The 14,347-nt window shown below is 43.2% G+C and overlaps 1 protein-coding gene across 1 annotated transcript in view; it reads left to right on the forward strand.

Annotated features, from left to right (window-relative positions):
* Tmc2 (transmembrane channel-like 2) overlaps positions 1-14,347 on the forward strand; it is a 67,950-nt gene that overhangs the window by 52,947 nt on the left and 656 nt on the right. The window contains exons 16-18 of the mRNA NM_001106510.1: positions 5,687-5,812; positions 10,687-10,765; positions 11,922-12,039. Of these exons, the coding sequence (NP_001099980.1) occupies positions 5,687-5,812; positions 10,687-10,765; positions 11,922-12,039 (323 nt within the window). The remainder of the gene's footprint in view (positions 1-5,686; positions 5,813-10,686; positions 10,766-11,921; positions 12,040-14,347) is intronic.

Raw genomic sequence — 14,347 nt, forward strand, 5'->3', positions numbered from 1 at the left:
GTGTGTGTGTGTGTGTGTGTGTGTGTGTGTGTGTGTGTGTGTGTGTGTGGTGTATGTGAGAGAGAGAGAGAGAGAGACAGAGACAGAGAGCACACGTGCATGCACGTGCACACACACACACACACACACACACAACTTCTGTTTATATCCTTTTTTACCCATCATGTGTTTCTTGGGGGACATGATGGCCACTCAGATGGCTACGGTGGAGAAGCATGACTTTAAATTCAAACCTATGTCAAAAAACAAACAGACAAAACATGTTGTGCCTTTTCCTTGTTTGTCTTATTACATTCTCCCAAAGGACAGAAGGTCCATGAGGAGATGGTGTTTTTTCCTTTCTCGCTGTGTCCTACTCAGTGTCTGGAGGAAAACAACCGCCTTATGCTTGATGTTCACAGTAGACGGCCGCCTCACAGAACTTCAGTTGCACAGGGACCAGGTTAGATTTGGACCACACTAAACGCCTCAGGGTCCTGGCCGGCAACGTAAAGGATTCAGATGATCAGCAGGACATAACATACAGTCCCAAATGGGAGTTGGTGAGCCATGGCTTTTACAGACCCAGAACAGCATCTGGTTTGTAAGTGAAGCTGTATTGGCGCACAGCCATGTCGATGTGCCTCCATATACTCCATGGGGACTTCTTCATTACAGCAGCCGGATTGAGGAGCTGAGGTGGAAACCAGCCTACCCACAAGTAAAAGTGGAATTATTTAGGTCTTTGCAGGAAAATCACCTGTTTTAGAGAGCATAGCTAAGAACCAACTCACTCACTCACCAGTGAGTGAGCTCTGCACAGGTTCATTTCCTTAAAGATAGAAATGCTGGCGACATTTAGTTCATAAGGTTGTTTTGAGGATCTAATATGGTGTTTTTGACTTAGAGAACCATGTTGGTCTTTTTTTTTTGAGTTTTTATATGACTTTATTTTATATTACACACACATTCAGAGGATATGCAGATGACAAATTCTCTAAAAATCTTACATGTAAAGTTTTTCAGATTTGCTTGAGAGCCTGGGCATGTGATGCTTCCTTTAATCCTAGTAATTGGGAGACGTAAGCAAGTAGATCTGAGTTCAAGGACAGTCTAGTCAAAAGAGGGAGCTCTAGGATAGCCCGGGCTACACAAAGAAGCCTAATCTCTGACTAAGGGGGGAAAAACATGTTGGTCTTTAGTAAAACTTTCAGTGACCCCGTTCAGCCAGAGCTCTGCCCAAGTCGAGGACCGTGGGCGTTCACCTCAGCCAGCTGTCACCATAAACAACATGGCCCGTCCCCGTAGACTCTTTAGAACCTCATAAAAATCTGAACACTCATTTGAAGCCATATACTGCTTTCAATTAAAAATTCATTCAAAATTTTAAAACATTCTGCATCATGCCACAGAACACGTCTGTGGACAAGGACTACATCTTGGCCAGTCTTTGATCTGCTTCCATCAAAGCAGCTCGTAGGTATTTGGTGTGTGTATATCTAGGTGTGTGAATCAGGGACACAGTGAGGGGAAGTTAGGAATGTTTGACTATGGGCTTGGCTTTTCCTGCTGCCTGTGAACCAAGACTTTGGCCATCTGCAGCAGACTTAGATCAGTGTGAGACTCTGATTCTGAGGCTTGCTGCTCACTTCTGTCTCAGCAACATGGCATGTTCATGTCGGTTTTGATTTCTTCACTGATTTTTGAGAGAAGAGGAAAGGCAATCCTACAGCACACGGAACTTGGGGAGGGGCTGCAGTGTTGGTCACGGGAGAGAAGTGTTGGCCTTGGACCCCCAGGTCCTTTGTGGTTGCAGCTCAGGTCTTGTTTGTTTTCTTTTACTTGTAAGGGAGACCAGTGGCTCTGATTTACTTCTCTCTCTCTCTCTCTCTCTCTCTCTCTCTCTCTCTCTCTCTCTCTCTCTGTGTGTGTGTGTGTGTGTGTATGTCTCTCTCTCTCTCTCTGTGTGTGTGTGTGTGTGTGTATCTCTCTCTCTCTCTCTCTCTCTCTCTCTCTCTCTCTCTCTCTCTCTGGATTTGTTGACATCCCACCAGCATTCTTTGCTGGACCAGGAGGAAGACACCAAGGAAGAAAGGTACCAAGGGCCCCAAATGACCAAGGGCCCCAAATGCTTGCCAGGGAAGGCATAGGTAGTTAAGGTATTCTGAAAGCCTGATTTGTTACAGTCACTGAAACTAATGTTGAAATCCAGCTGTCATTATGTCAATTTGAGAAAAGCCTGAACTTTAGAAGGTAATAAAGCAATTAAATGGCAGTAAGGTCATCCTCTCATGACATTGGTATAGCAGTCATGGTTGCGAGTGAGTTCTCACTCATGGTATTGTGTAATATTTAATCCCAATCCAGAGTTTCTATCCCACCTTTAACCATTTAGTTCCTGGGTAAAAGACACATAACCTTTATATTTACAAAAAGTCTTAATCAACACAAGAGCGGTCCTCTCTGCTATTCTGTCTGTCCCCCCAGCCAATAATCCCATTATGTAATTTACCATGTTTCGTCTGGGCTGCTCTTAACTCCAATTAGGCAACCCACATGGCCATTATTTCGTGACTCACCTAACCCCTGGTGGCTTCCTCCTCTATTCCTTCTCCCCCTCATGGTTCTCCTCTGACCCCATGCCTGGGAACCCTAAACCCTGCTGCCTATGTCTCTTCTGCCCAGCTATTGGCTGTTGGCATCTTTATTCACCAAACAGAAATAACTTGGAGGCAAGGTCACATAGCATTACTTGGGTCCAGTGTGGACTCTCTTATCTCTGGGGCAACAGGTCTTGGGGGTCTCCAATAGCATTACACTACATAGCAACAGACCAAACCTCAACACCACAGGACTGGATTAGTAAATAAGAATAAGTTGTTATAAAGCAACCCTGTCCCTGTGTTTGTCTCCTCATAATGTATCTGTTCCTGCCTTAATTTCTACCATGAATGACAGTAGCCCACCACAGTTAGCTCCCTCCACAAGAGGGAAAATCCATCAAATAAAAACAGAAGGCAGGGTGACTGTGAAAGCAGAAAAAGGTTTGACAATCCCTAGCTTTATAGATGAAAGAAGGGGACTTGAGCCAAGGGACACAAGGAATGCACTCCTCTGTGGCCTCCCTCAGGGTATTGTGGCCCTGCCAACACCTTAGGTTAACCCAAAGAAACCATTTCAGACTGCTTGTCTCCTGAGCTGTAAGACAGCCCATGTATATTGTGTTAATCCACTGATGTTAATTTGTCATAGCAGCCACCACACTAACACTTCAAAGGCAAAATAACCACATTCAGCTTGACTTAAAAATATAATATTTGAAGTTCTCTTTTCTATTATTTCTATATGATATATACTAATAATAAAAAATAAATAGACCAAATATCATGACATGACTAAAATGTTGCAGACTGGTGTTCAAGATAGAATGTCTTGGGGTTGGGGATTTAGCTCAGTGGTAGAGCACTTGCCTAGCAAGCTCAAGGCCCTGGGTTCGGTCCCCAGCTCCGAAAAAAAGAAAAAAAAAAGATAGAATGTCTTTGCCTACACAGGCAAGGTCTGCATGATCCTCTTGCCTCAGCTTCCCAGATGCTGGGATTGCTGGCATGCAACACAGTAGTGCTAAGCAGTGAAATAGCTCAGCTCTGCCATTATAGGAGGATACACACACACAAGCACATGCACGGGGGCACACACACACACACACACACACACACACACGTGAGAGTGTGTGTGTGTGTGTATAATTGCATATACATTATACATTCATATATGATACATGTCATTATAGCTCAGCCATATACACTACACCAACGAATGAGTATGGCTGTCTTCTGGCAAAAAATCACACTTCACTTTTTATATGTCACAAGATATTTATTTCTAACCACTTTAGAAATGTAATAAGAAAAAAGAAAGAAAATTATTTTAGCTTACAGGTGACAAGCTGATTTGTCCCTGAGGCATTATATGTCAATCTGAGCTTTTCACAGAGAAAACTAAATCTGCTGACTACAAGACTACACGGCACAGCTTAGCAGTGCTATGCTCAGTACCTGCTGACTACAACTGTTCCCCTCTCACTGTGTTAACATTGTGCCTTATTACCTACAGAGAGGTGTGGGGATTAGAGAAAAGAAAAATTCAGTCGCTTCTCCAGAGGTCAAAGCTCAGCACATGCAGTAGAAAGTGTGCAGTGATGAGGGCAACCCTAAATCCACTATTCTAATGCTGTCTTCCTAACACAGGACTGTGAATGAACACTTGAAATATTAGTCTAAAAACAAATTTTCACTTTAATTTTTATATTATTCTAATAGTCACATTTGATGGTACAACTCTAGTGGAAAGAAGCAGGATATAAATGTAGTTGTAAAGAGAATGGGGAGATGCCTTGGCCTTTAAAATGTTTACTGCACAAGCCAGGTCCCCAAGAACCATAAGGACTACATAGGCATGGCTTCTTATGGAATCCCAGACCCTGAGATATTCTCAGAGAAAGCCAGTTAAGTAGACTGGCCATATTGTCTAGCTCTGTCTTGAATAAGTGGAAGAACAGACATCAATCTCAGACCTCCATATGCACAGGCACACACACGCCAATGCTATATACATGCAGGAAAAGAAGATAGATGGATGATAGGATGATAGAGGGATGGATAGATAATTGATAGATAGAAGGTAGGTGATAGGGATTGGGGATTTAGCTCAGTGGTAGAGCGCTTGCCTAGCAAGCACAAGGCCCTGGGTTCGGTCCCCAGCTCCGGAAAAAAAAAAAAAAAGAAGGTAGGTGATAGGTTGATAGATCAGTAGATACGTGAATAGATAGATGAATGATGGATGGATAGACAGAAAGACAGACAGACAGGCAGGCAGGCAGGCAGGCAGATTGGCAGGCAGATCATAGTGTTTTATAGAAGAAAGAATTTGAACCAGAATTTTCAATCATCTAAGTCTACTTCATAAGCACCAAAATTAATTACCATTTAATATCCACCAGTATCTAGGTATCACTGGAGAGCATTTTAGGAATCAATCTTCACAATAATTCTAAACAATTAGAATGAAAATAAATCTACTATTAAAAGTGCAGAAACACATCTTGGGGCAATCCAGATTCCTGGTTGGAAGATTAGTTGTAGGTGTGTTTTAGAGTTACTGTGATGTTTCCACCACATTAACTTTAGGAGGACTGCTTCCGGGTCAATGAGCCCAGAAGACTCAATGCTTATCTTATAACCAAATCATAGACAATTTTCTCCTGGCAGAATGCATGCGAAGGCCTGACATGAAGATCTGTGCCTATGGTGCCAGTCACTCAGAGGCTGAAGTAGAAACATCACTTATGCCCAGGAGATCGGGAATAGACCAAGCAACATAGCAAGAGCCTATCCCTAAAGGAAAGGAGAACACGTGAGGAAATCTACTATTTTCTTGCTGAAGAAAAGTGTCAAACCGAAGAACAGTGTAGTTTGAGAGCTTGAGAGGCACTGAGGGCAGGAAGCTAGTAAGTACTGTACAGCCAGCCCCCAACAATGACTGTTCTAACCAGAGTGGCGGCTCCTCATGGGCTCTTCTTTCTTAGTATTTTTGAAACAGAGCTCTGGCTCTCTCGGAAAGGCAGTGGTGAGTGGCAGCTTTGGAACCATGGATGTGTGTGCCACAGGAGCGTGGCACATACTATATAACCATCTTTTCCTCTCTCTAGTGGGAAAAACAGAATGTATGATGTCCTTCATGAGACCATTGAAAATGATTTCCCTAAATTCCTGGGCAAGATCTTCGCATTCCTCGCCAATCCGGGCCTTATCATTCCAGCCATCCTACTGATGTTGTGAGTGACCCAGAACCTGGCTCTGCCTCGTGGAAACTTCTAGGAGCTGAAGCTTTCTAGATAGGAGCCTCCATTTCCCTCTCTTAGTCTGGCTTTCCCAGAAGCAGACCCTGAGACAGACTCAAATGCAAGTAGTTTGTCTGGAAGTAGGGAGGGTGAGGGATATGGCTACTTCTGCCATGGATGAGTCTACTGTAAATCTTTCTAGAAAACCCAAGGACACAAATGTGTCTTGTCTAAGGGTAAGCAGTCTCAGGCATTTGCAACCAACCAGGTTGATTGGAAATACGAAGCTGTGGAATCTGATCTTCTCAGAACACCGAGTGTGTGTTTGTTATGCTTGGATGTGTGGTGTCTTCTAAGGACCACCGTTGAAGCGTTGGTCCCCAGCCGGTGGCACTATGTTTGAGAAGACCTAGAAACTTGAGTTGGGGCTGACTGGAAGTAGTAGTTCATTGGATAGATTACTACCTGGTCACCATGACCACAATACCAAGTGTTGCATGACACTATTCCTGAGGAACTGTGAACAAACATCTCACCCGCATCAAAGTCCACCTCTGTGAACCAGTGAGTTGGTTAGGATTACTTATGGGAGTAGGGGTGCTGGACCTACCTACAGAAGCAGTAATGACTCAAAGACACCTGCATCATCAAAACACAGCCAAGCATGGATGGCAGTTCACAAAAGCTACAAAGGTGGAGCTCACTGCACAGCCTGCAGGCAGCTCAACAGATTGAAGAGTCTCTTTCAGGCAAGGCTGCTAGTCTCTGCCTCTTTTAAGCAGCTTGATTATCTGAGTATCTCTCAGCAGAATCTTCTGAGTATCTGCTCGGAAGCTTGGGGAGGCAAGCCTAGTTTATCTGGTTTGTTTTAAAAAACCAACTACAACAACATCAACAACAACAAAACAGTATATGACCATGTAGTGTTGGCTGGCCTGGAGATTTCTGGGTAGACCAGACGGTCTTGAATTCATACAGATCCACCTGCCTCTGGTTCTTGAGTGCTGGGTCGTCCTAAAGCTTTTTTGAGTTGTTTATTTCCTTTGTTTTGATAGTTTGTCAGCAGGATTAACTGTTTCACCTCTGTAGACACCCTCAGTCTTGAATCACTTCCCTGCTGGATGGGCTGTTTCACCTCAGAGGAAACATTTGCTACCCAATGCTCAGCAGAAACAACCTGAGGGAGAGAGGGTTTACTTTGCTCCTGTTTTAGAGACATAGCAGAATGGTTCCTATCATAACCAGGAAGTGGGGAGAGTGGGACCCAGAGCTGTGCTTTCTCCATTTTCTCCCTTCTTCAGCCCATTCACCCCAGCTCACCAGATGGCATTGCCTACATCACCCTCCCTCACTCACACCAGAGGTGCGCGCTGCACCATCTCCTAGGTGATTCTATACCAGGTCAGGCTGACACGGGGCATGTGTCCTTGGTATTTGTGTATTGTCTGAGCCCCTGGCTGTCTTTTTCTTTGCTTCCCACCCAGCGTTATGAAGTTGTTGTACACCCTCTTTGTCAAGGTAGGCTGATGTCTCTGAAATCATGAATCCTTCCTCTTTTAAAATAATTTCTTTCAGATACTTCATATGAGAAACAACAAATAACAGAAAGGGCAGTTCAGCCTGACCTTTCTGCATAAAAAACAATCAAATTTTCCTCCTGGTCACTTAAGTTCCAGAATAAGGACTCTAAGACTAATCATTTATTAATGAATGCTTAGGCTATAAGCTTCAGTTTGCTCTCTGACTTGCTCTTCATTTTTTTATCCCTTTTATTCTAACCTGGGTTCAGCTACGTGGTTGGTTTCCTCTCCTTGTCTTCTTATTTCCATCTCCTCAGAGTTTCTGTGGTGACTCTCCCCTTTATTCTATCCTGAGTTCAGTTACCTGCTGGTTTATGTCCATTTCCTAAGTGGTCCCTGGGCAAACTCCCCAGAATTCTCTCTCCCTAACAAATACCCCACCCTCTATTTTCTGCCTCAGCCAATAGCCATAAGCTTTTTCATTGACAGATGATGCTTATAAAAGATTCTCTCTACATGTGTAGGTGGTATGAGTTTGCTTTTTGTTGCTATGATAAACACTATAACCAAGAGCACCTTTAAAGGGAGAGTGTTTGTTTGGCTTACATGACTCCATGTCCAAAACTGAAGGGAGTCAGGGTCAGATCTCAAGCAGGACCATTCACTGGAGTCATAGAAAAATGTTCTGACTGGCTTGTTCCCTGTGGTTTTCTCATTTTTCACAATTTGACCAGCACCGTTTGCTGTCTTTTTTTTCCAGTTTGTGTTTCTGCCTTTATTAAAAAATCAGGTTTGGACTTATTTCCAGGTCTTCAATTCTATTCTACTGATCTGTTTTTTGTGTGTTTGTGGGGTTTTTTGGTGCCAGTACTGTGCTGTCCTTTTTTATTGTCTCTGTAGCATAATTTGAGATGGGGATGGTAGCATCTCCATCAGTTCTTTTATTATTCAGAATCATTTTAGCTATCCTATAATATTTTTCACGTTTCTATATGGAGTTGAAAAATGTCCTTTCAAGTTCTGTGAAGAATTTCATTGAGGTTTTGATGGAGATTGCATTGAATCCGTAGAATGCCTTTGGTGGGATGACCATTTTTGCTCTATTCATCCTACTGACCCATGAGCATAGGAGATCTTTCCATCTTCTGAGATCTTCTTCAATTTCTTTCTTCAGTGTCTTACAGCTTTTATCATTCAAGTCTTCCACTTCCTTGGTTAGAGTTACCTCAGGATATGTGATATTTTTGAGGGCATTGTGAAAGGTGCCATTTCCCTGATTTCTTCTCAGCCCATTTGTCATTTGTAGTCGGAAGGTTACCATTTTTTGTGTGTGTTAATTTTGCATACTGCTACTTTGCTGAAAGTGTCTATCAGCCATAGAAATTGCCCAGTAGAATTTTTAAGGTCACTTACGTATACTAAATCATGTAGTATGCAAATAAAGGTACTTGGACTTCACCCCTTCCAATTTGTATCCCCTTGATCTCCTTCAGTTGTCTTATTGCTCTAGCCAAGTCTGTATTGACCAGGTTTGAAAAGAGTCAACAACCTCATCGTGTTCCTTATTATAGTGGGAATTCTTGGGTTTCTCTCCATTTGAGTTGATGTTGACTCTGACCTTGTTATAAATTGATTTTATTTGTTGAAATATGTCCCCGAAATCCCTAATCTCTCCAGGCCCTTATCATGAGTAGGTGTTAAATTTTCTCAAAGGCCTTTTTTGCAATCTAATGAGGTGATCATGTGTTTTTTCTCCTTCCATCTGTTTATATGGTGGATTACATTTCTTGACGTACATATGTGGAATCATTCCTGCATCTCTGAACAAGCCTGCTTACTTGATCATGGAGGTTGAGCTTTTTTTTTAAGTTTGTTTGTTTGTTTGTTTGTTTATATATTCCAGATTTTATTCCCCTCCCAGTCCACCCCCCCAAGAGTTCCACATCCCATACCTCTTCCCTGCCTCCCCACTCCCCCCCATCTCCACAAAGATGTCCCCACCCCACCCATCCCACCAAACCTCTAAACTTTCTGGGGCTTCCAGTCTCTTGTGGGTTAGGTGCATCTTTTCTAACTGAACCCAGACCTAGAAATCCTCTGCTGTATAAGTGTTGGCAGCTTCATATCAGCTGGTGTATGCTACCTCATTGGTGATCCAGTGTCTAAGAGATCTTGGAGGGTAGGGGTTCAGGTTAATTGAGACTGCTGGTCCTCCTACAGGGTTGCCCTCCTCCTTAGCTTCCTCCAGCTTTTCCCTAATTCAACCAGAGTGATCAGCAGCTTCTGTTCATTGGTTGGGTGCACATATCTGCATCTGACTCTTTCAGCTGTTTGTTGGGTCTTTTGGAGGGCAGTCATGATAGGTCCCTTTTTGTGAGCACTCCATAGCCTCAGTAATGGTGTTAGGCCTTGGGGCCTCCCCTTGAGCTGGATCCCACTTTGAGTCTGTTGCTGGACCTTCTTTTCCTCAGGCTATTCTCCATTTCCATCCCTGCATTTCTTCCAGACAGGAAGAATTATGGGTCAGAGCTTTGGCTGTGGGATAGGTTGATCTTTTTGATGTATTCTTTGGTTCAGTCTGCAAATATTTTATTGAGAATTTTCATCTAAGTTCATATGAGAAATTGGTCTGTTGGGCCTTTATGTGGGGTAGTGTGGAGTAGATATCAGGATAACTATGGTCTCATAAAAAGAATTGGGCTATGTTCCTTCTGTTTCTATTTTGTGGAATAATTTGAGAAGTATTGCAATTAACTCTACTTTGATAGTCTGACAGAATTCTATGCTAAAACCAACTAGCCTGGTGTTTTTTTTGCTTTTGTTTTTTTTGGTTTTTTTTTGTTTGTTTGTTTGTTTGTTTGTTTTTGTTTTTTTGGTTTTTTGGGTTTTTTTGTTTTTGTGTTTTTGTTGTTGTTGTTGTTGTGGTTTTTGGGGGGGTTGTTTTTTTTTTGGCTGGGAGACTTTTAATTACTGCTTCTATATAACTAGGGGTTACAGGTCTGTTTAAATTGCCTAGCTGATCTTGATTGAACCTTGGTAGATGGTATATTATGCCCAAAATCAATAAAATGGAGAGGGCGTCCAGAACCTGAGGTGGTAAGACCAGCTCAAACTGCTTTGGTATTTCAGGGATCCTAGGGGGTCCCAGCTCCTGTCATCTTCATATTACCCCAGGGTGATGGGAGGTCCTGTCATCTTCATATATCCCAGGGTGATGTGAGGTCCTGTCATCTTCATATATCCCAGGGTGATGGGAGGTCCTGTCATCTTCATATATCCCAGGGTGATGGGAGGTTCTGTCATCTTCATATATCCCAGGGTGATGGGAGGTATGCTTTTTTCTTTTAGTCTGGCCATCTACTACCTGAACTCAGTTTCAAAAAGTCTTTCGAGAGCTAATACCCAGCTTCGAAAGAAAATCCAAGCGGTGAGTATCTCAGGGGCTACATCCTGTGTTCTTGTGAGTGTCTTGGGGGCTACATCCCTAAATGTCTTCTTTTTTCTTGATGATTTGCTCTGTGATGTCAGTCGTGTTCCTTCGATGCTTTCCTCATAAGCCAAATCCCAACGTGCCTGCACTACAGGGAGCATCCTGTGGGGTTCAACAGCATGCATATACGGTATGGAATATTTGAGAGGCTGATGTACAGCTTAGTGGTAGAGAAAGCGCTTAATAGTCACAAAGTTTAGAGTCAGTCACTAGCACTCATACATAACACACACACACACACACACACACACACACACACACACACACACACACACAGAACCCTTAATAGTTTAGGTACTAAAAGATGAGCAAATAACATATTGCTGATCCTTAGCCTAAGATGTCTCCTTAGTCTCCTTGATAAACAAGCAGCTTCTCTCAACTGATATCCCAGTTGATGATATCCAGTTGATACTCCAACTGTTCTCCCTGGACAGACAGACAGATACACACACACATCACATATACGTATATATATACACTCACACACACACACTCACATACACAGGGATACACTCACACATACACATTTACAAACACACACTCTCACACACATTCACACACATACACTAAACACACACACACAGAGACACACATACACACAGAGACACACACTCACACATATACACACAGAGATACATGCTCATACACATACACACAGAGACACACACTAAAGGACAAACTCTAATAATCTCTGAGTCACACATACAGAAACGTTCTCACATACACACACACATATACCTCCCACACACACTAGAGGACAAACTAACAACCTCCGAGTCCCGTCATCCTCATTTCCTGTCACACTTCTGAGCTAACTTTACATGTCTTGCTGCCAGTTCCCCACCCACACCGCCTTCTGTCCAGATACAGGAGAACACTGAGGTATAGGATAGGCGGAGCGTCAAGTGCCGTGTGAACCTGGGCCCCACACCACACTCTCCAGTTAGTTGTAGAACCAATAACAGGCAGTTGAAGGTGGTCAGCAAGAACCGTAAACACAGTCCTATGTCACCTCTCATGATCCACGGCTCTAAGCATCGGATATCCATACCCTTCACTGGCATTAATGATTCCTTTTTTTTCCCCCCAGCTCCGTGAAGTTGAGAAGAACCACAAATCCATCAAGGGAAAAGCCACAGTCACATATTCAGAGGACACAAATAAGAACAGCTCCAAAAATGCCACCCAGCCACATCTTACTAATGAAGGTATTTCCCACCATAAAGACATTTTCCAAGTCCACGTGGAAGTTGTAAAGAATGTCCAGCGTGAACTCGGATGGGTCTGGGTTTAAGATAAGGACACTGATAACTACTTAGCAAGGTGAAGCGCCTGCCTCCTGGGATGGCAATGATGAAAGTGGAGCCCTGGTGCACAGAGCAAACCAACACATACTTGCCAGAGGTAGTTTGTAGTTTCTAAAGGGAGACATGCTAGAGCTGGAGAGGTAGCTCAGAGGTTAAGCACGCTGGCTGCTCCCAAAGGATCAGGGTCTATTTCCAGCACCCATATGGCGGCTCACAGTCCAACGCTATCTTCTGGCATCTGTGGTCTACACACGCGGCCCATAAACATACATGCAGGGAAAACACTCACATACATAAATAGTGATAAAAACTTCTGCCAGGCAGTGAGGGCATGTACCTTTAATCCTAGCACTCCTGAGGCAGAGGCAAGCAGATCTCTGTAAGTTCGAAGCTAGCCTGGTCTACAGAACGAGTTCCAGGACAGTCAGTACTACACAGACAAACCCTGTCATGAAAAAAAAACTATTAATAATAATAACTTTCAAAGAGACATACCATATAGAATAAGCTGGTGGGAAAGGGAAAAGGTTTCTCCCAGAAGAGTCTCAGGTCTCTAAAGAGTGATCACAGATAGACCCGGTTCTGATGTTGGGGACAGGAAATGGTGGGATTAAAAGACTATGTCTGAGGTTATCTCGTTGTCTGGGGACTAATATACCATAGTGCCGACCTTGGATGAGAGAACTGTACAAGATGCACCATAGTCAATAATCTAAGAGTTAGAATTTTCCTATGTGTTCCAATTTAATAGCAGTTGCATTTTTTCACATTTTTTTCACCATTATTTTTAGACATTAACCAGAATACTACCATCTGCTATGACCAACAAGTCCAAAATATCTCATTACATCTCACTCAATGCAAAATCCATATGGGGTGTTTCCACTTAGTGGGCACAAGTACAGGGAATGTTGGGGTGGTCAGGGGCTAAGGCTGGGTATTTTCAGGTATTGAAAAAAATATTCTTATTTTTCAAAAGAACCAGAGATAAGGCTCACACAGCTTTACTGAAGTGATAAGAGAGCTTTACTGGGAGTGAAGCAACAGTACTGATCAGAAAGGAACACTGCAAATAAAGATTCACAGCAGAGGACATGAGTGAAGTCTGTAGCCCTGGCATACAGTCTAGAGTCTCATTTTGTGGGGGAGTAGTGGCTGGTTACCAAGAGGCATGGTTTGGTGAATTTCCTGTTTCAATCATAGATTAATTCACATGTTCTTTTTTTCTACTGTAGATATTTGCCTTACCGTGCATGTGCCCAAAACAAGTTCAGAATGAATCAGCGCTTCCATTCATCATACCCAGATAGATGGGGAATAGACTTGAGCAGAAACTGTCTAAACGGAATTGTTGTTAGGGGCAGAAAATGTATGCTATCGTTCAGAGAGGGGGTTCTGAGGTTGCTAGGTGCATTGTTCAAAGATGCAATGTTAACAGTGCATTCAGGTAAAGGAGCCGAGCTGTCAAATGCATAAGAAGGGGTATGGTGTGCACTAACTCAAAACTAAATAGGACCCCAGAATACTATACTATTCCCTATGTTTGTCTGCTTTGAAAGGAAAACATGAATCCTTCCATCCCATGGGTCTGCCTGTATCAAATGTCTGAAAGAAGGGAAGTCTAGAAGTCATAGCTGGTGGTGGTACATCCAAATGCACAGAGGAGTGTTGTCTACTCTGTGTTCCGTAAGAAGAGGAGCTGAGCTTAGGAAGGAGCATGTCCCCATCTTGGAAACAGGAGGAGGGAGAAAATATGTAAGCAAAAGACCTGGAAATGAGGCTGTTTCCTAGGGGTTTGCATACTCTCCTCCTCCCTTCCATCATCAGATTGGACCTGGCCATCATTCTGAGAGGCTGCTGCTACTATGGTCCCAATTTCTACTCTGAGAAACTGAGAATAAAACTCTACCTTGTGGCTGGAGGGGCAGCTCGGCAGTTAAGAGTGTTTGCTGCTCTTCCAGTGGCCACACGTTCCCCCAGCACATGCACTGGGTGGCTTATAACCCCTGTAACTCACAGCTCCAGGGGATCTGATGACTTCTATCCCCCGGAGACCCCTGCACACACCTGACTTGCATACACACATAAATAAACACGTTTATTTAAAATAAATCTTTTAAAAAAGCCTCTAGCTTAAGGCAAGAGTTCAAACTGTAGTTCCCAGGCAGCAGATAAAGTTCTTCCTATTCAAGTACATACCAGACCCCAG

Source organism: Rattus norvegicus, chromosome 3, assembly GCF_036323735.1.
Source record: "Rattus norvegicus strain BN/NHsdMcwi chromosome 3, GRCr8, whole genome shotgun sequence".
Classification (NCBI taxonomy): Eukaryota; Metazoa; Chordata; class Mammalia; order Rodentia; family Muridae; genus Rattus; species Rattus norvegicus.